The sequence below is a fragment of the Drosophila eugracilis genome, unplaced genomic scaffold (genome assembly GCF_018153835.1).
Source record: "Drosophila eugracilis isolate 14026-0451.02 unplaced genomic scaffold, ASM1815383v1 contig_2159, whole genome shotgun sequence".
Classification (NCBI taxonomy): domain Eukaryota; kingdom Metazoa; phylum Arthropoda; class Insecta; order Diptera; family Drosophilidae; genus Drosophila; species Drosophila eugracilis.
In genome coordinates, this window is record NW_024573043.1 from 819,461 (window position 1) to 844,825 (window position 25,365).

Here is a 25,365-nt window from a genome sequence, read left to right on the forward strand (position 1 = left end):
TATTTTTTTTATTTTTGGTATATTTTGTGGTATTTATCAAATAATCTTGTATAACGGTATAGTAATTACTTACTATCTTTCTTACTATAATAATAAGTCTGAATATCAGCCTTAACAAATATATTTCCTTAACATATTATTTTAGATATATTATTCATGAAAACAAGATGCTGTCCCATTTTATATTCTTACAAATTATCAATTCTCTGCGTACATAAATAAAATGAGTATTTAAGGTATATTTTCGTACCTCGAAATGTTACTGTTCCGCGGTCACACTGAAACATTAAAACAACAACAACAGCATTAAACAAAATGCGAGTTCAACTTGTGATAAAAAAAATAACCATGCTAATTCCTCGTTGGTAAAGGCCTTTTGAGATACCGTCTTAAGAGCTGGCAAGATGGATCGGTTTGCTTTCAAGATCGATGCTGCCCTGAAGGCGAATCTCTGTAAAATCTGTCGCTTGTGCGGCATCGATAATCCAGGAAAAGTGCCTATACTGCTACCAAATGAAGGCGCCACCATTGACCTGGACGAGCCCTGCATGTCGCAGAAGATCTACGAGCTGGTGGGCTTTATGGTGCGTATTATACGAGTTAAATATATCCAGCTAAACCAACGCCCTTTACAGGTGTTCGTGGACGACAAAATGCCGCAGACAATGTGCAGCCAGTGCGTGGATAAAATCAATGATTTTTATGAGTTCCGGGAGATGTGCTATGCAACCAATAAACAGACTCGTAATCTGCTGGGACTAAAGCAAATAGAGCCCACTAGGGTGAGATATATTAAAAGGACTGTCCAGAAAATAAGTACATATATTACTATTTAATTCTCTCCCCAAAGATTATCGATCTGAAGCCCATAGTTAAGAAGGAATCACAGCTTTCTGGGGCAGCTGCCAAACGAGGAAGAAAACGAAAAGGTGACGACGCATGGTCAAGAAGTAACCTTAGTGTCAAACCTCAGGTCAAAAAGGAGCCATTTGGTTGGCATAAGAAACAGAAACTTCAGCCATCACAGACTCCACCTATAGTGCCCAAAACAGAACCTGAAATGTAACCAAAAACAAAGTTTTATTTATCACCTTTAGCTAATGCTCTTCCTTTCATAAATCCAGCAAAGAGGAGCCCTCCGAACCGGAGAGCAGCATAAAGCAGCAATCAAAAAAAGGCGGCCGGAAGTCCATTTGCAGCGTTTGCGGCGAGAAGTTCATCAGCAAGGAGCTGGCCGACGAGCATAAGAGCTTGGTGCATGTGCCCTCGATACCGCGCTACACGTGTAATGCGTGTAACCAGACGCACCATAACCAGAGCGACATACGCGCTCACCAGCTGTGGCATAAGCTCTCGAAAACGCCTTACAAGTGTCCTCTCTGTGAGACCAGTGTGGCAAATGCCTACGCTTTTACGAGGCACTTGCGCGAGCACACGCCGCCCACTCCTGTCCAGCTGCTTGTCCTTGATCGTGAGTGCCCGTTGTGCAAGAAGACGTTCATCACAAACTATTTCTACAATACTCACCGCTGTGCCATCCGCAAACGCAAGTGCGGCGGCTGCAGTCGCCAATTAAACACAGATGCGGCTTACATGCGACACGCTCCCACCTGCTCAAAGATTTACCTCAATCACTCAAAGCACATCTTGCCCGAGGAAGTGACCAATGAGGCCCAGATGTGCATTAAGAATGAGGTAGAGGAGGAATTGCTTGGCCTTCCTCCGGCCACCGCTGTGCCGCCAGACTTCGTCATAGACGAGGGAATGCAGCCAGTAGTTGTCTTGGAGCGCCTGTCATCACCCCTGCTACGGGCTTCGGCCGGAGTCAGCCGATTGGGTGCCACCAAAAGCAAAAATAGCGATCGTGTCTCTGCTAAGAAGTACTTGAAGAGAGTTGACCAGTTGTTGAAAAACACGATAAACACCCTGGTCAGCATTAAACATGAGCCTGAGATGCACATCAATGACACGGGGCCATCTCTAGAGCAGGGGGAGAGTGAACACGACGATGAACCACATGGCTATGGAGACGATTTCCAGGCAGCTAACGATGACAGTGAAGAAGAAGAAGAGGAAACAACAGCAGCTGCTGACGATGTGCCTAGTGTTTCGGTCAAACAGGAACCTGCGGACAATGCCTATGAAAAGCAAATGGAGGTGAAGCAGGAGCCACTGAAACTTAAATTGAAAATCACTAAGAACCATGGCAAGCTTAACTCCTCGCTTATAGACGATTTGGATGAATCAGGGCAGGCAACTGGCAGGAGCACTAAAAAGAAAAAGAAAAAAAAGCACAAGGAACGAGAATGGGAAGCGTCGGCGGGGGCAGAACCCTGTGGAACAAAATCTGAGGAACACCCTGCGTTTAACATTAAACAAGAACCTATTGATTATACACCTGAGGTAACAGTAATGACAACAATTCCCATGATCCAGATGGAGAGCAGCTACAACGATCAGCACGAGGAAGATGATGCAGAGCATCAGGAAGATGTTAAGCCAAATCGCATGGAGCTTGATCGCTTGATGCAGATCTCACATGTTGCCAGTGGTGTGGTTATGGCAGAAGAGGCAATGCCTTTGGAGAGAGCAGAAGAAGCCACTCCCGATGAACCTCGATGGACGGATCTGCCGCATGAATACTCCGCATCTAAGGCTATTTCTGGAAGGTCTACAGCTCGCAAAAGTACTGGTGGTGCTCAATGCAAGACCCAAACGCCACCGAAGCATCCTCCACTGCCACAGATCGTAGCCGTTGTGAGTGGCGAGTCGGCTGTTAACATTATGCCGAATGCTTGCATCAAACCGGAGCCGCTAAATCGTGGCTATGGGGATGAATCGCCAGAAGAAGAGATTAATCACAATATCAAGATGGACGAGGAAAATGCCTATATAGGCAGTTTAGATCTAAGCAATGTAACCGTGAAGCAGGAAAAAGACTTAGATATTACCGAGCCAGATGCACTGCTGTGTAATGGATTGGAAAAAAGTAATGAGACCAAGGGAGATGATGATGGCAATGAGGACGGTGTTTCATCCGCAGACGAGGCCGAAGAAGCCGTGGAGGAGGATGAGGGAGAGCGCATATATCGCGAAATTGATCTGCCACCACTAGAACCTCAAAACAGTGCGCAGGAAGCACTACACAGGTTACAAGTGGAATCCGAGAAAAAGGATACTCAGATATCAACGGCTTTACATGCGGAAGACACTCCTCCGGAAGTACTTGGTGTCGAGAAACCATTTAGTTTGGTCATAACCAACATCTGCAGTCAAGCCGTATCGACACCGGCCGCAGCTGATACCAGCTCTAAGTGTGCTAATCAACCGTCTGTTCCCAGCGATATTAAATGCTCATTAGATCCAAGCATTAGCCAATCAAATGAGGGTCCATCCCAGGCAGAGGAAAATGATATGCAATCTGCAAATGACATTCAATCTTCTCTAGAATCAACCTCCAATCTTGCGTTAAAATTAAATGCTGATCCTTGCCCAATTCTCATAACTCCTGTGCCAGATGCAATAGATATGCAATTAGACTCAGCTGAAAATCTTCCGAGTGCTGCTATGGAGACCCGACCTGCAATGGATGTAGCTTGTAGTTCAGAAGAAAGAAATTTGTTAACTATGACCCTTGAAAACGATCTTGTTGGCTCTAACCTTGAAACTGAACTGCAATCCATGACTGAACTAGGGTCTAACCTTGATATTGAAAATCACTTAATAGCGAACGGTAGCCCTAGTATTGAAGAACAGATAGGTCCCAGAGTTGAGGAACAATATACTGCTAATCATACACTGTCTGCTATTGGTAACCCTGCAGTCACCGTTGAAGAAAGTGAATCCCTTCCGAGTGAAAATTCTGGTCCGGTTAACCTAGGAATTTCTATACCGGAAAACCGTTCACCCCCGCCCAACGAACCATCGGAGTTTTTGGAGAAATCAGCAGCAGGAAATTCTGATTCTCTTGCAACAGTTTCCCTCAACACTGTTAATATCGAATGTAATTACACGTGTGAGGAGGAGCAGCAGAATGTGCTTAACCATGAGCTCTCGGAGCAGCAGCAGACTTCACTAGAAGATAGGCAGCTACTTATTCACGAGGAACAGCCAGCTGTACTGGAGGTAATCGCACCTGGGCCATCAACACGCCCAATTGAGGAGACTGAGAACAGCATTAACGAGCAGCAGTTGAATCTTGATCAGGCGGAGCAACGTCAGCCTCGTTGCCAGCACAACGATGACTCCAATATCAACGAAATAGCCGAGAACAATAACAATGCCAACATTGAGCGTGAATTGCAAGATGATGCGCTCGGGGCTCAGGAAAACGAAAATCCATAGGATACCCAATGGCATGGTTTCCCCCAATTCAGTTAAAAATTGTAAATAAGTATGGATTGGTCAATCATGCTTTGGAAATTGGATATAGTCGGTGCTATAGCCCGAGCGAATAATTTTTACCATGAGTTGCGAATAAACTTTTTCGGATAGCATTAGTTTTAAGTTAGATATACACTTTATTACATAAATTAATGGCTTATATATTAGTATATGTAAGTATTATGTATTTAAATACATAAATCGCACAAAATCTGATCCACATAGATTTCTCGCTCTAACAAGCTTATTGGGTTTAGTAGTTTCAAAACGTCACGAAAAAACACATATACGTAATCTTTATTTAAATACAAACACACAGAAGAAAAATGACTACAAGTTTGCATTAAATGCATTCAAACTAAAAAGAAAATACTTATGAGTTACTAGGTCATTAATCGATTGGGTGTAACTGGATGTAGTAGACAGCTTTAACGGGCCCATCAGTGCCCAAGGAAGCCTTATGGTCAAAATGAATTGAATACATCGCCTATTTGATTGGATTAGCCACATTTATATCATTAGTTAAATATTATTTCAACAAGTAGTGAATTATTACTGAGCAAACTTGTAAATTTAGTATATGGTTAATTGCGGGCAAATCTATTAGTTTAAATATTGTAATTTAATAATTATCAACTGTGGCTTTAATAAGTGTAGTCACAGTTTATTTTTCTTTTGATCCATTCCTTTGTTATAGATTTATAAAATATATTCACTATAATAAATTTCTATCGCTCAGTTTACAGTTGTTCAGTTCGCAGTTAAGGTGAATTTCTAATTTCTTCACAAACTCGTTTTCCATTTTGGTGTTCTCAAATTTTTTGGCACAGTAGTCTAAACGGGGTCTGTAATATTCACCCATATATATATATATATGTATAATTGAATTGAAGTAACACGCATGTGTATAGTTCATATTTCATTGAGCAGCAATTATGGATATGCAAATATGATTCTGGAACCAACGAAAGCGGGCAAATTCTGATAAAATTTCTCAATTTATGGTTATCCTTTAGTACTTTTTGCGTTTGTTAAACTCGTACAATTAAATTAAAGAGGTATGAAAATTCACTAACAGTATTTACAGGGATTTATCTAACGATAAACCAAAATGCCAAAGCACAAATTAAATTATTGCTTATATTTGGAATAGTGTCTGCCTGCCCCTATCGCATCATGTCATCTTTAGCTCCCTTAATCCCACTCGCCCTCGTTGTCCGACGATTCGGTCTCGTCCTCGTCCGAGTGAATGGCATTTCCACGTGCCGCCAGTGCCCGACGTAATGCATCAGCCAATGCATCGGTACCGCCTCCATTGTCGCTGTTCCTCTGACTGCCTAGCTCTCGCTCCTTGGCCGGTTTCAAAACGGTTCCCTGGCGAATGTCCTTCATTAAATCGCTGCGAGAATCGCCACTTCCAGTGCTGAGAGCAGCCGTGTCCACTTTCTATTTCATCGAATAACATTTATATTTAATTAAAAATAATTTTCACGTTTACTTACCTTTAACTGAGTTCCCTTGCGAATGGCGTCCATTAGTGCATTGCGTGGATCTGGAGCCGCTGGGGCTGCTGGCCGGGCTGCTTGATTAGGTGCGTGCGTGGTCGTGATGACGGGGATCTCTCCCACTGGCATGGGCGGGGGCGGTGGTGGCGGCACCGCTGCTGGTGGCGGCGGTGGTGGAGGTGGTGGCTGTAATAAGAAAACAATTATTACTTGTTCATTTTAACCGGGAAAAGATGACTTACCGCTACAACGGGAGCGCTGACTGGCGGTGGTGGTGGTGCGTTGCTAATGGGTGGTGGTCTGCTAGGTGGTGGAGGAGCTCGCGATGCGCCCGGCAGAGTGGAGGGCACGGGGGGCGGTGGTTGTCTTGCCGGCGGCGGAGGTGCAGTTCTTTGGTTCCCATTCTGAAGTTGAAGATCAGATAAAAGGTATGAAAGTTTTAATCTGTCGTAGAATTTAATATTCACATAACTAAGAAAAACTTACAGAAGGATGACGGGTTGGTACCGGAGGCGGCATGGGAGTCGCCGTTTCCGTTGGGGATTCCACACTATTCTGCTTCACCGAAGCCAGAACATTGTTGGTTTGTATGAAGTCGTAGATAAAATCGCGAGTTTCTCGATCATTGAGCTCAATTTGGGAGACACCTGCTTTGACGAAGATCTCGTTTAGCACCTCGTCATTTTCGTTTCCCGTAAGATCGAAGCCTGTTTTCTCATCCCATCCTACGTGGGTGAGGTGCACGAAGTTGGTCGGTTGGCTGATGTCCGCCTTTGTCACCTTGCGCTTTTTGTCCTTCGCCTGGCTTCCCAGCCCAAAGCCGCTGGGTATTAGTTTCTTTGAAAGCGCTGGCGCCGGCGTTAATGTAACCGAATTGATCTTATTGTTCCGCATCTGAACGCCGTCCGTGGCAGACATACCGCTCTGCATAGGCGGTGGCCTCACCGGCTCCCGGTTCACCTGGGGCAATGGAGCATTGGGTGCCTGCTGGCTCTTCTGCCGATTGCGTTTTTCCTGTCGCTTGCGGTTGCGAGTCTCAATAGTGGCGTCCACGATGCGGAAAAACGAGTCGCACTCCTCCTCGGAGACAAAGTTTAGTCCTACATGACCATCCTAAAAATATAAATCAGTAATAGGATTGGTTTCTTTAAATGTTCAAATTGACATATGATTATAAATTATACTTACGCTTCCCTCGAAAGTGAGAAGAAATGGACGCGATTTGACCACCTCCATTCCATCGTAAATCTCGTGCTCCCAGATCAGTTCGTTCTTGATCAGACAGTAAGCGCGCATGAAATATGAGCGGATGGCGCTATCCTTAACGAAGCAGACGACTCCGGTGTGCCGCTTCTTCCAGTGGGCATGGGCACTGCCCTCCGTCTTGTAGATCTGCACCACGGCGGTGTTCAGTGTCTGAAAGTGGAGCAAGTAGAGATTGCGTTACACAAAAATACGATCATCGATAGAAAGGCCCGGAGCGATTATCTAATATGGCCGAACAAAAGCCTTCCAACACCTTCAGTTTGCGCCTCATTTGAATGCAACTATCAATCCGACGACCACGAACTCAATGAACTGTCGCGTTCGAGCTGAAAAACTCATCTGACTTTCAGTTTCGCTAGTTTCTGGCCATCGAGTCGATGGCCCCAAGTGAGTGTCGACTCTTTTGAATACCGATTAGCCTGGCCAACTCTTGCAGCAACTGCAATTGGGAGTTGGATGGCCGATTCCTCCGCTTGGCATGGATAGCACGTAGCTACGGTTGATGGAGGACATAAGTCTAGTCTATGAGCATTAGTCTAGTGGAGACCTTTTCGCGGATCGGTGCGTATTCTGTTTAAATGCAACGGAAACCCATAAATCCCACAGGGAAAAAAAGATAGGTGCAGGAACCCAATACTAAGTCATTTAATTAAAAAAGAAACATTAAAAAAAAATTTCTCTAAAGCAATTTCACGGTATTAAATAAATCGGATAAAAGTATTAATAATGTTACGTGCCAAATGAATAAGACTGTAAAACTTAAAGTTATGTTGTAAAAAAAATCGTAAACTTAACAAAAATTGTTTTCTGTGTGCCTATGTGTGATGGAAGACATCGTTTATGACCCAGACACAGGAAACGGTGGCGACAAAACAAGAAGTGCAGGATGCCACTGAATTGCCGCATCAGAATAGATGCCAAAATTATAATATACAATAGATTTTACCGCCAGAAAAGTCAAGGCAACTATCCTTATATTATTAAAAAACATCGTGCAAAATTTCTCATCAAGGACACAGAAAGTAACTTGCGCTTTTTAAGTCTGACTAATGTGTGTGTGTGATTTGTGGCCCTAACATTTGGCATTTGCCCGAGGCCGAAGAATGACCCCCAGCCCGAATCGTAGCTAATTGATTCAACTTGCCGCCCATGGGCGATGATCCAAAAATGTTACGTGCTAGTAATTGAAACACTGCAGCTGGACTTCTGAACAGTAATCCAACATTATCAATTAATGGACATTAGAGATGGATGGATGGATGGGCATTGGCCATGCAGCAAACATTTGTAGCTGACCTTTGGCTTAAATAAAAGAGAAAGAGACATTGACGAGCCAATGGTTTTCATGTGGATGTGGATGCTTTCCAGCCCACACACATTCGCAGAGCACAACAACACACAACTTGTATCTCTGGCAAGTGCGAAATTGTGAACACATTTGAATTTTTATTGATGCTTAGCTTTGGCTTTTTACTCGGCGAGTTTGTGTGGACATAAGTAGCATTGTAAAATGATGTCTTGCCTTCTACGTACAAGCTGCTGTTTCTTTTGAAAAGCATTAAAATCGATGGAAAACCAGCGGCAACAAAAAGTGGTCATTGCCACCGAACGTTTGGCCAACAACAATAAAAAAAAAGTGGCCTAAAGGGGCGGGGTCTTAGCGGTAAAAAATCAACCCATATGGGCCAAGCGGTAAAAATGCTCATACGCCCTGTGGTCACTTTATTATGTCACATAATAAACATTTACCAAGCTATCAATAGCTCTCATTTAATTCGCAATGTATTTAAAGAATGCCTCTGCTATTTTTGGCTTTTTTCTTTAAATATATCAAATGTATAAATAAATATATAATGAGTCAGCTTAACACTTCTGTCACTTCCGTTGCTTATAAAATTCTTTGGAAAGTAATCAAAAAATCAACTAATTATTCAGCCAGCAACTTAACCAGCCCTACCAACTGCAAAAGCAATGGATTAAATCTGACAATAGCCAAACATAAACATCAATTAGAAAGTCCGGCTCTGGAGCTGGCAATGTGCAGAAAAATGCGTTAAATAAGTGTATACAAATAAATGCGAGCAAATGTTGCGACAAACGACTGGCAAACCACAATAACAACATCGGGTTTACTAAGCTGTAGCTTTGGTTGTTATCACACGATGAATGTGACACTATGTCATCCACTACAAAGGCAGGGAGTATTCGATACACAGAAAACAAGATATACTATAATGATTGATTGGATTTTATACAGTTTTGTAAAGGCTTGGTCTTGAAAAATATCAGTTAATCTTTTTCTTTAAGTCATAACGAAGAGCATAGAAAAATGTTTGGGATTAATGATATAATTTATGGATATTTGTAGGAATTTTATCAAGTTTTTAATTATGATGTTTCTGCGTGGATATAGAAAGGCTAACTACCTCAACCAGCGATTGGCTGCACTACTTTGGCAGGGTTCAAATGCATTTGGAAATGTTTTGTCAATGGAAAGTTGCGAATTAGCAAAGCGTGAATTGCGAATCGAAATAAGCGTTTTTCTTATGTTGTGCACACCATAATTATCCGCATAACGGCCGCCGTTAAATGGTCACATTCCAAGTTTCCACTCCAATTTCAGGGCATTCTTATCGCACTTGGCATTGGCCGGTGATTCGCATCGGGCGGATGGATTGATAAGATAAGGTTCGCCTATAGTTGGCCACAAATACCAAACGACTTATCGCGACCCAATGAGGCGGGCTCAACAGGTCTGGTTTCTCTTTCATTTTGCACCAATATAATGTGGAAAATATAGTACAGAAATAATAAAAACTAATCAAGAAATGCAAACAACTGCGTTTGTGACCTATCAATGCCGGCTCAAGCCGTTTGCTGATAGGGGCACTAAGAAAAGCTAGGTAAATATTAGTAATACTAATAAAGTCAAACAAATGGTTCTAGATACACTGTCAGGCCCAAAGTAGTGTTTTCAATGTACTCAAAATTTGAGAGAATGGGTAAAGCATTTTCTTTTCTTTACAAGAATGACTCTATGTAATGAAAAAAAAAGATAGACTTATTACACTTATTATTCATGATGTTTATGGTTTTTTGTAAAAATAATCAATTCTTTTTTATCTACAACTCGTATAAAACAGCTGTGTAATAATGATTCATAAATTTATTGCAATATGACAATTATTTTTGTGAACTATCAGTATTGACTTAGTAATTGTAACCAGAATTGCATTTACAAAACATAGAAATTAAAGCAAGTCCATGCTTATAAATATTTATATAAAGATGTTCAATTAGAAAAACTAAATGAGGGTTAACTTGTATAGATTTGTCTTTTTCCCAGAATTTTGAAAGTTTCTACCAACAATAGCTTCCGCTCCAATCTCTTAATGGGCAAAGAAACCATTAGATTATGTTAAGCAGTGTGCAAGTGAAATTGGGTAAACAAGCCAGCCAGCAGCAACAGCTGCCGACCGACCCATGATATAGGGTTACAGAGCTTCTGCGAAACATGGAATAATATTCGCACATGATGGGCGATACTTGAGCCGCAGGAAGTGCTTCATCAAGCTCATCTTATTCGACGGCGAAGGAGAAATTACAGTTCGTGTCATTGCCTAATTATTAATCACCCCGTTCGGTTATTATGCATCATCACTACTCACCTGACACTTCTTGCCCAGCAGCTTAAAGACGGCATCATTTTCCTCCTGGGTGAGCAGCGAGCTGGCGGCATTGACCTTCGCCCGCGGACCGTCCTGCGACCTCATTCCGCTGCTCATTTGGCCGGAGTCGATGGATCTGGGTCTGGAGCTGGATCTGGGTTGGTTTCCCTGCACAATACGACACAACACGCATTTAAATTTATGGCGAAAGCAAAACGCAAATGAACAAAGCTAAATGTATTAATTTAATAACACAATACACTGGGGACCCCGAAACAAAAAAGATGATAATAATAAAGGCACTCGGAATTACAGTCCAACCTCAATAAGTAGAACAGAAGTTTTGGGAAAATACAACTAGAGTTAATACAGATTATTTAGATTTATTTAGCAGTAAAAAAAACTAGTTATGGAGCATTTATGTAGATTTTGTACAGTTGCGAAGATTGAAAGCTCTTATATTTTTTTTACAGTGTATTGGCAATAAATAACTTCAATCTACAATACAGTTTAAGTTATGGAAGTTAGACTGTATTGTAAAAAGGTCAGCAACTGTATTCCGTATCGATGTGTATTATTGTTTTTAAGGTTTTGAATCGAGAAGGTAGTATTGTTTTAATGTTTTTAAGGTTTTGAATGGTTTTTTAACCCGAATTGCGGACAACAGCGCGAGCGAGAGACCTGCGTTAGCTATGACGATATAGGTGGTTATGGTGGGGCTGCGAGCGGATCGTACGGGTTGAGTCACGGTTTCCGAGTCAGAAATCAGAAACAGCAGCAGCAGCACCAGAAACAGAAACACTCAGCCAGCTGCGTTTGAATGTGGGCAAAAGCCAACGCAGAAGCGAGGCAAACTCTCCAAAAAGAGCCCTTATCTTTGGCGAAAACCACTGATTAGGTTTGCGCATGTATCTATGATACATGCACACTGGTCTGGGTTATTCAACATTTGGCGTTTGGCACTCCGCTGGCAAACCGAAGAGTTGTGACAACACCTGTCCGTTTCGCCAGGTGGGGTAAGAATGTAAATAGACGCCGATGATGATAAAAGTAGGTTCTGAAGTGGGGTCTCAAGGTCTCTCGGGGTTGGGACTTCTCATATGAGCTGTTTTGCTGGGGGGTCACCCATTGATTTTTTGCGTTTATTTTCGTGCACTTCTTCACTCTTTTCTTTTTTCCCACACACAACACACCACAAAATCTCTGCGCCTTTGGCTTTTGGCCTTGCTGTCTCCGGGTTCTCAATCGGGAGGCTTTACTGTACGCGCGTCCGCGTCATTGACTGCATGATGTTTAAAACGTGTGTTTTCTCGAGGAAGATTCGCCTATTCCTGTTCGCGGACGTACTGCTAGTTTGTTTATTTGGCACTCAATTCATTTGCACGCCCACAACAACGATGTGGTATCGATACATCGATGGTGTGTTAAATCGATTTATTTACAACTATTATTTCTTGCTTTTATATCAAATTTGCCGAAAAAGAGTTACTAACTGAAATAATAAGTTCACTTTAATATAGTTTTTAAGCATTATTCATAGAAAACTGTATCTATGTTTAAAAAAAACTTTGTGAAAAACCCTTTTAAATGGTTTGGTCACACCGCCTTTTGTAGTGCTCGCGGTATTTTAAGCAGTAACGTAACAAAGAACGTAATGAATTTGTCTTACGTTTTCCGTTTTTTTTAAATTTAAATCGTTTGATAAATATGAGATTATTTTGTATTTGATTAGAAAAACTAGAATTAATTCCACTTTTGATTTTATTTTTTGCTGACAAAAAGCATATTTCGATTTATTAATATTAAAAATTGTTAATCGCCATGGATCGGTAAAAACTAAGTCGCAAATAATCGGCTTAATACAAAGGCTGTTTTCTATAACGTTTACCCTTAAGTAGCTAAATTATATAAAAGAATACTTAAAAAGCAGTGACTACAAAAGGTGATTTTCTTCTCTCTTCAGATATTTGGTGTTTGCATAAGGAAGCCAGAGGGCATATTAAACCTATAAAATGAACAAAATTATTATTGATTTAAGTAATTGCCCTGCCATGGGCAACGCTCTCTAACTAAGTGTAAAAGTAAAATCAGAATACATATTGGACTTGGTAAACCTTTCCTTATCAACCCAAATGGGACAATATAAATGTGTCAAATCGAATATATAGCAACTATATATATGCCAGTATACATTTTGTATATATAAGAGAGTTGTACACGGTGAAAGGCCTGATCTAGTGTATATATGCAATACATTTGGCTACACACGATCGGGAGCTCGGATAGGAGCTCCTTCTCTGACTGTGATTTGGATTAGTTGAAGTTACTAGAAGTTTTGCGCTAACACTATGCTAGACTGGTTGCTTACAAAGTTATAGGGACTACACATATGTATAAAGTAAAAGGAGAGTAGTATATTGATTACATAGTACTTGTATAATATTGCCTCCTATCCTAAAAACTCTTTGATTTTAACTCTGACTCTAGCTCTGCTTGTGGATGTGGACCTGTGCGTGTTCCGTTCTAAAAAATGCGTGACAAATACAGTCCTGTTCCTAAATCCAGTCTCCACTTTCAAAGTCGCTTTAACTTGGCTAATTTGTGATTATGTTGGGTTCCTCTATTTGCGAGCTCCCACCACTGGCAACTTGGACTTGACTCCTCCTCCTGCTGGTGCGGGATTTGGGGTATTGTCGAAGGTCGAGCTACGCAAGAGCGTCGGTTTGGTTCCATTTCCGTTGAGCGTATTGGAAGATTTCGTTTTCTGCGACTTCAGGTTGGATGACGATTTCTTGGTTTTGGCCTCGTCCACTCTCTTCCATATATTGGCAATTCGGCTTTGGGCCTGATTGATCTTTGCCGCCGCTGCTGCGGCTGCACTGCTTCCATTCAGGTTGGAATTACTGCGAGATGGAGGCGTTGTCGATGACACCCGGGCGGAAACCACACGTGTGGCAGCTGGGGATTTCGCTCCTGCCAATCGCAGACTTGTGTTGGCTCTTTGTGGCGTCATCCGGCGCACTGGAGCCAAGGGAACTCTCTTGGGAGATCCAGCTTTCGATGGTGAATCACCAGTTGTGGTTTTCTTTGTCGGCAACTTTGAGGCTCGATGACCGGGACTGGTTTGTGCTGGCTTTGTTTCCACCACGGGAACTTGAACATTCGAGTTCGTGGGCTCGTCCTTGACAAAGGTTCCCTGACGTTCCAACCGAGCGGGAGCGGGTTCTGGTGGCGGCGTAGGCTTCTTTTTGGCTGGTAGCCGTGCTCCAGCTCCGGCGGGCACCACACTGCGTTTGGCAATCGTGGGAGAAAGGGTCTTCTTTTTGGCTGAAGCGGTATTGTTGTTACTTCGTTGACTTTGCATGCTGTAGGGTGATACATAGGCCGGCTTCTTGCGTCCTCGCACTAGTTTTACGGCCGTGGCAGGCTCCAAAGTTGCGGGCTTCACGGTAGGGGATTTAAGTTCCACCATTGGCGGCGGAGGAGGCAATTGTGCTGGTTCCTGACCATCGCACGACTCCGTCTCCGAGTTTTGATCGCACTCCGGGGATTCCTCCGCTTCTCCAGTAGAATCAGCATTTTCGGAAGTCTCCTGGCTTTGTCCAATGTTTATGTTTGTAATATAAGTAAACTGCTGCATCATTGCTCGAATGGAGGAGAGCTGTTCGCTGGGACAATCATCCGACTGGGGCTGAATTAAAGCTCGAGGACATTCAATCAACTGAGTCTTGTACCGCTCAGCGCTACCCCTTCTCCTGCCGTTCGCACGAGGCGAAGGTGTGGCCACAGGAACGTCCGTCTCCACAATCTCTATCTGCAGGGTTTCATTGGCCTCCAGTGCTTCCAACTCGCAACTGGTGGCAATGGTGTAGGTCTTGTAGCGATCCTTGATGAGACGTCTCTTTTGTTTTGGGGTAAGAGAACGACGATTCGGTGATGGAGTGGATCCTTGTTTAGGCGTTGATTCTGCCGAGCTGTAGTCATTCATCGTGGCATCTTCATCTTCGTCAAAGCAACTCTGAAGAACAGTCATGGTCTGATCATCACATGCAGCCGTCTCGTAATTGGACACCGAGATAGTGGTGGCCATGCTGCAATCCTGATCGCCATCGGCGACCTCTGACTGGATGCTGTCCACACTGATCATGGAGTCCAGAAGTTCGTCCATTAATGAGGGAGGTTTGATGTTGTCCAGCAGATTGCAGCTGGAGTTAACGCTCTCCGCACTCCCTGCCAAATGGCCCAGGGCTCGTCTAGCTACTAAATTGGCAGGGAATATTTTCCGTGCAAATCTGGGGCTCTTGCTGGGCAATTGTTGGCGAAGGGAACTCGGCTGGGAGTGCTCCTGGTAGCAGCTATTGAGTGATTCCATTCCCGACGGAGGACGAACGTTGTCCAAATCCAAACTGTTCATACTAAAGGTCATCTCAGTGTTGTCTTCATCGCTAGCAGCGGGCTGGAGAAGGTTTTCCGCCAAAGCTCGTGCTTCGAAAGCAATCATTGTTGAGTTGGTCATCATGGAGGCACTGGTTCCATTGAACAGTAGCCTTTGGGGCTCCAAACGGACACCTGCATTCTGGACTTGCCCACCCAACTGGAAGTTGAGTCCTCCAGATGATCCTGAATGGCTGTCAGCTTGTCCATTGATCAAGGTATCTGTTTCGCCTTCCAGAGATGCCGGCTGCTGTTCATTTGTGGGCGTAATTTCTACAAATTCATGTAAGGACCTTGCTTCTGTGGCGTCTTCATCTAAACTTAAAGAAGCCAGAACCGGAGCCGTTTGACTCACGCTGGGAAAGCTCACATCATTGGGACAAGTGTGTTCGTTCCAGGTGTTGTTACTGCTGTTGTTCTTGTGACTGTTGCTGCAGCTTTGATTGTGGCTGTTGCTGCTACTGTGATTGTTACTGCTGCTGCGTAACTGTTCCGCAGAAGTGACAAACTCCATGGTAAGTCTTTCCACGGACTTGAGCATAAGGTCAGGATCCTTGTGCTTCTCACTTGCACCAGAAATGCAAGTTTCGTTGAGAGCGCTGTCCAACCTGACCACGGTCTCCATGATGAAGGATTGATTCGACTCATCGCTGGAGCGATCTTCCTGGTCCAAATCCTTAGACCCAGTACCGATCTCTAGACCGTTCTGATTCCCGATCTCGCTCTCCTGATCTAGAGCTGCTTGACTTCTTGCTGTGTCTGTGACGGTGGCGATGACGTCGGTAGGATTCGGGAGGACGAGGCTGTTCGGGTGCGGGGACAGCTGCTGATGCGGATTGCTGGTGGCGTGTGCTTTCTGCTCTACGTCTGGAGCTGCTGTGCTGTGGGCACTTGCTGATATAGTAGCTGCCATTGGGTGACACGGTTCCAATGCAGCCGCAGACGTAGCCAGGACGTTTTTTGGCACTGTGTTGATCTTTTTTGAGATGCCCGTGTTGATGCACTCTTGTAGCAGCTTTTCGTCCTTGCGCTCTCGTTCTCGCTCTCTGTGATGATGATGGTGATGATGGTGACGCTGCCTTTTGGGCTGTCCACCAGATGACAGCTGCACCGGCAGCGAATCAAACTGCTTGAGATTGGGATTTGACTGGGCGGACGATGATCCAACAATAGGCTGTTCCTGTAATTGCTGAGCCCTAGCCCCGGGTTCTTTGGATTTGTACATGCCCTTGAGGATACACAGCTCGAAGAGCGACTTGGACTGGTTGTCGTTGGAATCGCTAGAATCCACAGAACTATAGGATTCCTGTGGTTGGTTCTTGCGGACTGTCATCGCCGAATTCAGGGAGCTGGCCGATGTGGCCGCATTGATGGCTATCGGCTGCGAGGAGCTCAGCGAGCTGGAGCGCTTGCCGTTCGAGCTGAAGCCAAGATTCGATTTCGGTCTATTGCAGCCAGCGGCAATAGCCTAGAAAAATTTAAGAAATCATTTAAGAATTTTTTAGTTTTCGATTAAATTTAATGATTACCTGACTCAGTAAATTGGTATCATCCTCCGAGTCTATGGATAGAGAACTCAACGAATCATCTTGCCAATGCGGCGGTCTTCGGTCTTGCTCCTGTCTAGCGGGTTTTATATCCGTTCCGGTTTTCGAATCCACAGTGGATCTGTATAAAAATATAAGTAATAAACGAATGTATTTAATAATTTCGGATATCTTTTTAACTTGAACCATCCTTTAATGTTAAAGCAAAACATTCTAATTGATTTAAAAGCAGACGATTAATAATTTATTATATAGGCTACTTGATTATATCAATGTGGACACTGGTATCAAAATCTAATATCGTTTAATGAAAGCCTACTAGATCTTCATTTAGACCCAAAAACAAAACTTTTTAAATATAATTTTAAGTTTGCTTAATAATTGTCTGGTTCAAATTTTTGTTTCTCTCTAGGATCACTACTCACGACACGGTTTCCTTGAGTTGCACGGCTGGCCCAACTAAACTGGAACCCACGGTGAGGTTTGACAGGCCAGAGACCACGGAAAAGTTGCATGGACTGTCCTCTACTAAGAACTTGTTCATCTCATCAGCGGAGGGCAGGTAACCAGGCAACTGGTTTCCTCCTCGTCGAAGCATAGCTATGGGATCTGAAGTGACTTCGTTTTGTGGTTTCTTCATCCCATCGCGGATGCACTGCTGCAGCAGGTTACCAGCTGCTCCACCGCAGTCTGAAGCGTTTGAGGATACGTCGTCAGATAGCTGATGTGTGTAGATCTGTGCCTGACCAGATGTTCCCTCCTTGGGCTCATTGGAACTCATGGAGATTGCTGAAAGATTAGTATTACTGGCCACCTTGGAGAGCAATGCCGGCGTATCCTCAGTGCAGTAGCTGCGAATAGTCTCTTCAGCCACGTCAAGTTCCGTGTTCACAACTGTTGTCTTCACAACCTCTGTAGGCTTTCGCTGCATGCCCATGTTGATGCAGTTGGCTAGAAGAAGCTCATCTTCGTTGTCTTCTTCGGCCACACTCGCTGGGGCCTTTTCATCATCCACTATGCTCAGGTTACTCAAACTGGTGGCCGTAGAGAACTGAGCAGGTGTATGTTCAACGTTGAAGCTGCTTAGATCGTCTTCGAAGACGCTGCGTAATGGTTGCAAGCTGGCCGGGATTGCAGGCAATGGGGAGTCCACATTCTGCGTCAATCCAGCCATACTATTGCGTCTTGGCGATTGTGGCATACTTTGGGTTGGCGAATCCGGAATCTCGGAAGGGGATATCACCCCACTGGCCAGACGACTAAAGTCACTAACCACCGAGCTCTTATCATCGCAATTAGCCACATCAACATCCGGATCGTGAACTAAGGAATCCATGGAGCTGCGCCGGGAGAACATTAAAGGGGTTTCCAACGCCGAGTTTGCCTGGGTAGTAGGTTTGACAAGGACTTGTTCTGCAGGCTGGGATTCTTGATCCTCAAGTTTCTCTGATTTAGGTTTGATTTCTGCATCAGTTCCCACTGTTGCTTGGTTAGCCTTACCAGACTCATCCAAGCTACTCAAGGAATCGTACCGACTAAAGTAACCCGGCGTTCCTTCCTCACAATAATTGATTGGTTTCTCTGGAGTATACGAGCCGGATCCACATTGCGACAATTTGGGCAACTTTTTGGGAGCTTCTTCCTTGGAAGCCACTTCTCTAGCTTCTGGTTTCACATCCGCTTCCGTTTTAGCACTGACTCGTAAATCTGTCACGGAAGCAGCATTGGATATAACATAAGGGGTATCTTCGGTCTGATAGCATTTAACACTGTCGTCTAGGATCAGCAAGATCTCTTGGCCCTCGGATTTAACTGGAACTGTTTCAGCAGGAGCCGTAATTGTACTTTTCTGCGGCCCTGCCGATCCTGATATGTCCAGGTCCGATTCAATTTGGTTTTCCGCATAGCGCAAGCTAAAGTCCGTGGGCTGATCCAGATCCGTTTCCTGATATGTCGAGGTTTTGGTGGCATTCTCGCTGTACTTCACCGAATAGTCAATGGGTTGCTCTTCTGTTGCCTCCGTATCCTGTTCCATTTCCATATCAAAGTCCGCCATTTTGGGCTTCACTTTACGATGGGCATCGGAAGCCGAAGCTGAGCGAATTAAATGATCGTAAGCGCAATCGGATTTGGCCGAATAAACTGAGTCTCTGCTTTCACTCTTCGTTAGCATTGCCGAGCGGGTTAAACGTGGCACAGGAGGATGTCGTCTGGATGAACTCGAAGCCCGTTCCTTGGACAACTTGCCGCCCGTGTCCAGATTGTCGCACGTCTCGGCCGTGTGACGCTCACCCAGTTCCTGCTGCAGTGCCTTGGCCTTACGAGCCTCCAAAGTTGGCAAGGCCTTTAGACCCATGGAACGGGCAATGGGATCTAGCTGATTATGATTTTGGACAGCAGGTCGAAAGTTCAATAGGTTTTTCAAAGCCGAAGAACTGCCCTCTGAGATCATGGCGTGCTTAGAGTGGATTAACGAACGCAACATCGGCACCGCTCCATTGTCCCACAGGAACTTTTGATCCTCAGGAGAGCGGGCTGATAGATTCCATAGAGTTCCACAGGAGTTGCTAACCACCGTCAGGCTTTCTGATTTCAGTTGCTGCAGCAAAATAGCCAGACAATTATGCTGCCGCAGGATCTGCCGATAAGGTTCACACACAGCAATGTGGCTGGACACATTACGCAGGATGCCTCCCGCATTCTCGATGATCTTTAGGGTTTTGCTGGGACCCTCGTAACTCAGCATGCCAACAAGGAATGCCAATGCTCCATCCACAGCGCAGAACTCGGCCTTATTGGTACTACAATGCGCCGAGAGATTCCATAGGGCCGAGAGTATGGCCTTCAGAGTATTTTCACTTCTATTCCGCATGGCCGCCAGGGCCAGAGCAGTCACCGTTCCAATCTCATTTCAGCACCGCCTTCATGTTGCTATCTGCCCGCCAGGAAAGATTACGCAGAACGCTAGCCGTCACCTGAAGCAGGTCGTCCGGAGCTGAGTCCAGTTGGGCCACCAGGGCCTCCATGAATTGCTTTTGTCCACAGAGCAGAGCTTTGTTGTTTTCATCTCCGAAGGTTAAATTTGTAAGAGCCATCAAGGCATATCTCCGCAAAGAATTGCAGCACTGATCCTCCGGCTTTGGGCCATGGACGGCATGATCCAGATGCACCAGGTTTGGGATCGCATGCAGCGCTCCTAGCTCGCACATTGCATGACGGTGCTCTTCATCGAAGCTGACTTTCATCAGCGAGGAGATTGCGGCCAGCGGATGGCGATCGGAGTCATCGGCAATGGCCTCTCCGCCGCTTTGAAGCAGAGTCTTCAGGAAGGAGCAGTAGTCGACAATCTGGTCAAGAAGGCGCAAAACTTTGGCCTCCCGACGGCCGGACTTCTCGTCCGGATGACTATGCACCACATTATGAAGGGCCTGGCCAGCACATTTCCTTACCTCCTGATCGTTGTCAGGTGCGTGCATCATCTGCACCAGGAGTGGCATACAGCCGGAGCGTCTTAGGGTGGCACAGCTCTGAGCATTTCCCGAGAGTTCCAAGAATTTCTTGGCCATTTCAAGGGGATCATTTGATCCCAACATGGAGAGAAGTGAGTAAACACACTCAACCTTCGAACCCAAAGTGGCTTCCACTGCCGAAGAGGTATACCGCTCATCAAAGCTCGTGGTCCAGGCGGCTCCCTTGGGCAATCTTGGAGCTGGAGCTGGCGAGTCCCCATCTAGAAACCGGGAGAGCGTATAAGAAGGCTCCTTGCTTCGGGACGGACGACCTGCGCTGGCTGGAGATCCACCTCCATTTCTGGGGGGCAGTTCATCCAGTTGCTGTTGCTGAGCCGACTGTCGCTCAAAGTTCCTGTCCAGACTGCGATGTTCCCTCATCTCCCTTAGCTCCTGTGCCAACATATAGTCTGGCGGAATGGGATTTTCGTCTAGGAAATGTTTGGCCGTCGACTTCTTGCCTACTGCTCCTGATCCCAGTCCTGCTCCGCTCTGGGTGAAGTGAAGCGTATTGTCGTCCTGGGTGAACTCCTTCTTCGTATAGCCACTGGCGGCCAACTCATAGTCGCTGACTTCGCCATCGCGCTCGTACTTCTTGTCCATCTTCAGCTGCTCCCCGGAACTTGCTCCAAAGCCATCTTCGTAGTCCGGCGGGGGCACTGCATCGTAGTCGAGAAAGTGAGGCTTGCGCTCTGGCACCGAGTCCACATCCACATCGTCTAAGCTGAGCCCGGCAATGCCCTCCTCCAAATCCGGCGTTAGCGTGGGTTCCAACATGACCAGGCAGGGCTCGGGGATTGGGGATTCGGGATGTTCAGTGGCTCAAGTCAATGCTCCATGGCCTGCAAAGGGAAGGAGACACGGAAAACAAAGTGAGAGGAGGCGCAATTGAGACTTTATAAATTGCTATAAATTTAGTGCCGGACCAGGGCGTGGGCTAATTATAGACGCACCACCACTCTGGCCGCCAATGCCTGTAATAATCCGCCGAGCAAAACTGAAATAGAGACGAATCGCCTAGCTGCATGGATATATATGTATATGTATGTATAGATCATGCATCAGGTGTGGGCAGCGCTCAGAAATGCAACCGGATAAGGCGGAGATTAGTTCAAACTTCTTCCAAAAGCATTACAACAAAATAATAAAAAAAAAGGTATTACAAGTAAAAAGTTAGCAATATATATTAGATATAACATATCTTAGGTATATTTTTAATTAAATAATTTAAGCACCTGTCCAGGATATTCCAATGTTAACTTAGTTTAACTAATGGATCTTCCATGACGGCCGTCAGTTTAGTGCCTACTCTTAACTCATCACGAGCATATGACTCGGTTTATGATCGATGGTAACTAGCCAACTTCATGATATAATAAGCTCCTTCTACGATAAATGCTATCCAGATAGCAGAGAAGGTGAAGTCATTTTAGAAACTTTTAAGGAATGATCTTGGGCTTCACGTTTCTGAATTACTAATATATTGGTTGAGAATGTAATATAACCAAGTAATGAACAGGTGATTTAAGATACTTCCAACTTTTTAATTAGCTGTCCCCTGTTCATTGTTAAGATCTACTTTCTAAGCAGATGCATAATGTTTTCTAGTTGCCCGAACAGAATTCGTCTATTAAGGTAGGTTCTCTTGATTGTCTGCTTTATCGCTCTGTAACTTAATCATCGGGCCAACTTTCAGGTGGTGGCAACAACAATAGCAAATAAGCAGCTAAATCATTATCATGATTAGCTGGCGCTGCATCTTTTAGAAAGTTAGCGGCACACGGCGTCGTCTTTGCGGAATTTCCAGTGCATGAAAAAAAGATACAGATGCGTTTTCAGCAGATATATTATATTGCTATTGCCGTTGTTATTGTTGTTGTTGCTACACACACTGTACTCCGAGTACAAGACATATTTCTCATTTGAGCTACCGTTGAATTATGTGCAAATGCAATTTGGTGCTGCACTTCTTTTAAGTTGTTATTGTAGCGTAAAATTGAGCATGGACAGACAGATGTACATAAATATGTATGAAACACTGGGAGAAAATGCGATTAAATTGGTCATTAACTAAGTCAGCATATTTAAGTTATATTACCAACATAAGATGTTAGACCTTTCAATACTGGTCGGTATCATTCTGTTCCTTGACATCAACCTTCTTGTACTTTTAATAAGAAACCCATTAACTTTTATGTTTTTCTCTGTGCACACAATCCAATTCAAAGATTTGAAGTGGATTGGGAATGACCCGGGTCGTGTACCAGTTCTCGCTCCGCACAAGTCAACTTGTTCAAGCTCCAATTGGCAAATTAATCAAATTTTAATTGCGACCAACATAAGGAGAGAAACAACAAGCGAACGAAAAGTGGTAACCGCAATTTGAGTGGCTGTGAAATGCAAAACGCTTGTGTAACAGCGGAAATGCATCCACCGAATCCACTCGAATGGAATGCCGGGCCGGCGAACACTGGTCAATCATTCATCATCGCGGATCGATTGTTTGCCTAGGCCTTAACCTAAAATATTTATGACCACACTACTATCAGTCCCTTGATAAGGCCGTTGGGTTCCACTGATTAACATTTAGCACGAGTCTTACATTGCCTCAACGATATCTGTGTTCTCTCAGACTGAAGAATTCGGAAGACGAGCAAGCCATTCGATGAATCAACGATCCGCGAATTAGACATATAGATACTACTATATATGCATGTGCTGGCAAGTACCACAAAGAATGCGAGAATATGCGTCACTTGTCTAGCCAAAGAGCTCCACAGTCCCCCAGAGGCGGAGGCGACTCCTCGTGTCATTAACCGGCCAACAAAACACATAAGGGAATCAGCCATCAGCCTGCGCACAATGGAGACAATTCAAAACTAAACAGTTCAACCCAACAGTATTTGGAAATTAAATTGGTTTCACAGCAGACGAGTTTTAAAAGTATCCCACGCTTTAAAAAAATAATTCAAATGTCATACAATAATTGATAGAAAGTGAATCAGTAAATATTACTGCTAAATTTTAGTCACCCAATTTGTTTTGTTTTGAGTTTCTAGTGATAAAGGCAATTTAATCGCAAGTTTTTATGATTTATTTTTTGACGCATACAAACTTTTAGTTTAATTTTAAGAAAATGGGTCTTATTTGGGCATCTTAAATATTAATATATTTATTAGAAAAATGTAATATGTATAGAAACAATTTGATGACAACTTTTTGCGAAAAACCAGTCAAAACGGAAATTAAATAAATGAACTTAAAGCTGGTGAAAAATTTGAATAATCAAATCAAAATGTAAACAACTCCATTTTTGGAAGTCGCATATAAATTAAGCAGCTACTTTTTTGTTTTCGTGTTTATCGAATTTGTCGGACTAAAGATCTAAATTAATTTGTATTTTGATAGATCAAGCTAATCATAGTTTCCTTATAAAGAATGTATACGAATTTTGTTTTCCTTTTAACTTATTTTGCACATCAGTTTTTTCGTTTGAGGGGTTGTTTTCGCACACCCTCCCCTATATTTTTTCGAAAATAACATTTTTAGCATCGTAGAAATACCCAATTGAGCACTGTAATTGGAGCCCCAACAGTTTATCAATGATTTTGCTGCACAATTGCCTATTTCCACCCACCGTGCAGTATTCAGCTTTTTTCAGTTTGGCACACATTTTGCATACCAAATATTCGCGGCAGAATTATCAAAGGAAGAAGAATTGAAGATTTACAGGGGGAAGGAAAAACCGACAATGATGATGATGGAACCGAAAGCCATTAAACAGACAAACAGGGAAATATGCGCGAAAATATTAAATAATAAAACTACAGTCAAACTACTGAATTCGTACACACTTATGATTTTTGTGTGTGCATTTATGAGTTGCTTTAATGAACGCCACTGTTGTTGTATTTGCTGTTTTGTTGCTTTTATGTCTTTGCCGCGGCGAGATGATGATTATGTAAATTGTAGAAAAGTAAAAGGGAAACTAAATACGAGCGCATGCAGTGTGGAATTGTGTTGTTTTCTGTTTTGTTGTGTTTTTGTAACGTTCGTAGTCGTTGGCATGTAAAACAATCGAGCGTGCAGATATTATTGTATTTTCCTTAATGCGGTGATTAATTATGCGGCGGTGAAATAGAAATGGAAGTGGTCGAAAATAGTTATCAATTAGGCGTGCCACAATCACTTGCAGCTGTTGGAAAACAAAAATAACAAAAACACAGAGTGCGTTTTTCAACTGATAAAGGAGCACTCACGCACGTACACACGCACATACACAGCACACCTACACTCGGGCGCAGTCGCAATCTGATTGGGACTTTTATTGATTTTTCCTGTAAAAGGAATCAGCAGGAAAACAGGAAACTACTAAGAAACTACACAGGAATATCATTTAGATCTAATTTATACACAAATGAATACTATTTATGGTAAACATATTTATTTAGTAAACATTCTGCGTTTTATTGTCAATCCAAAAAAGAACAATTCCAATTGGAAGAGGCAGCGACTATACTCCCACACATACGAAGATTCTCCAATTGCCGTACCTTGACTAAAAAAACAGTTTCTCGGCAGCTTCTTCGCCCACCAGATGACACATTTCACGCTTTATCACTTTGTTTGCAAAAAGATATTGCGACTATTTGAGTTCTTAGTTCATTTCGCGACAAAACAAATACGAAACGCGCCCGAAAGTCCGCTTATCAACAAAGTAAATTGCGACCAACCGCGGCGACCAGTGCTACCGTTATACGAACATTCGAAAATACCATCGTATGGTGACTGTATTTTCCTAATTAAATATTCTTCTAAACTATCGATTGCTATCGATGTTTGGGGATTAGCTTTTAAAAGTAAAATAGTTGGCAACGCTAGTTCAGGATCAAGTATTGGCTAATGTCCAAATAATTTAATTTCAAATAAAATATTTATATCATAAGAGAACGCAAATTATTTGTTGATTCAAATTTGAAGGACCATTTCAGTGTTAGACTGATATCTAACTGTTATTTTCAACAGAAGTTATTTAAATGAAATTTTATTTTAA

General features: G+C 43.5%; 3 protein-coding genes across 4 annotated transcripts; 1 reads left to right on the top strand and 2 right to left on the bottom strand.

Annotated features, from left to right (window-relative positions):
* The first annotated feature begins 284 nt into the window (after positions 1-284).
* Positions 285-4,599, top strand: LOC108116029. Its single transcript, XM_017227716.2, has 4 exons — positions 285-584; positions 636-782; positions 851-1,062; positions 1,125-4,599. The coding sequence occupies exons 1-4, from the start codon at positions 405-407 to the stop codon at positions 4,342-4,344; spliced, it is 3,759 nt and encodes a 1,252-aa protein (XP_017083205.2). The 5' UTR covers positions 285-404; the 3' UTR covers positions 4,345-4,599.
* Positions 4,600-4,661: 62 nt separating this feature from the next.
* LOC108116030 (neural Wiskott-Aldrich syndrome protein) lies at positions 4,662-12,220 on the bottom strand. 2 transcript variants are annotated; one of them, XM_017227717.2, is made up of 7 exons: positions 12,016-12,220; positions 10,823-10,990; positions 7,077-7,304; positions 6,375-7,001; positions 6,131-6,292; positions 5,886-6,074; positions 4,662-5,829 (listed from the first exon to the last, which is right to left on the bottom strand). In XM_017227717.2, the coding sequence occupies exons 2-7, from the start codon at positions 10,937-10,939 to the stop codon at positions 5,578-5,580; spliced, it is 1,575 nt and encodes a 524-aa protein (XP_017083206.2). In that variant the 5' UTR covers positions 10,940-10,990; positions 12,016-12,220; the 3' UTR covers positions 4,662-5,577. The 2 variants fall into 2 exon arrangements, with proteins under 2 accessions (XP_017083206.2, XP_017083208.2); XM_017227719.2 differs by lacking the exons at positions 10,823-10,990; positions 12,016-12,220 and adding an exon at positions 7,408-7,480.
* Positions 12,221-12,581: 361 nt separating this feature from the next.
* On the bottom strand, positions 12,582-25,057 carry LOC108116025 (adenomatous polyposis coli homolog). Its single transcript, XM_017227712.2, is given in 5 exon segments — positions 12,582-16,724; positions 16,786-16,924; positions 17,229-19,714; positions 19,716-21,154; positions 24,866-25,057. Coding segments are annotated over 4 exon segments (7,281 nt in total). The 5' UTR covers positions 21,090-21,154; positions 24,866-25,057; the 3' UTR covers positions 12,582-13,442.
* Positions 25,058-25,365: the final 308 nt, after the last annotated feature.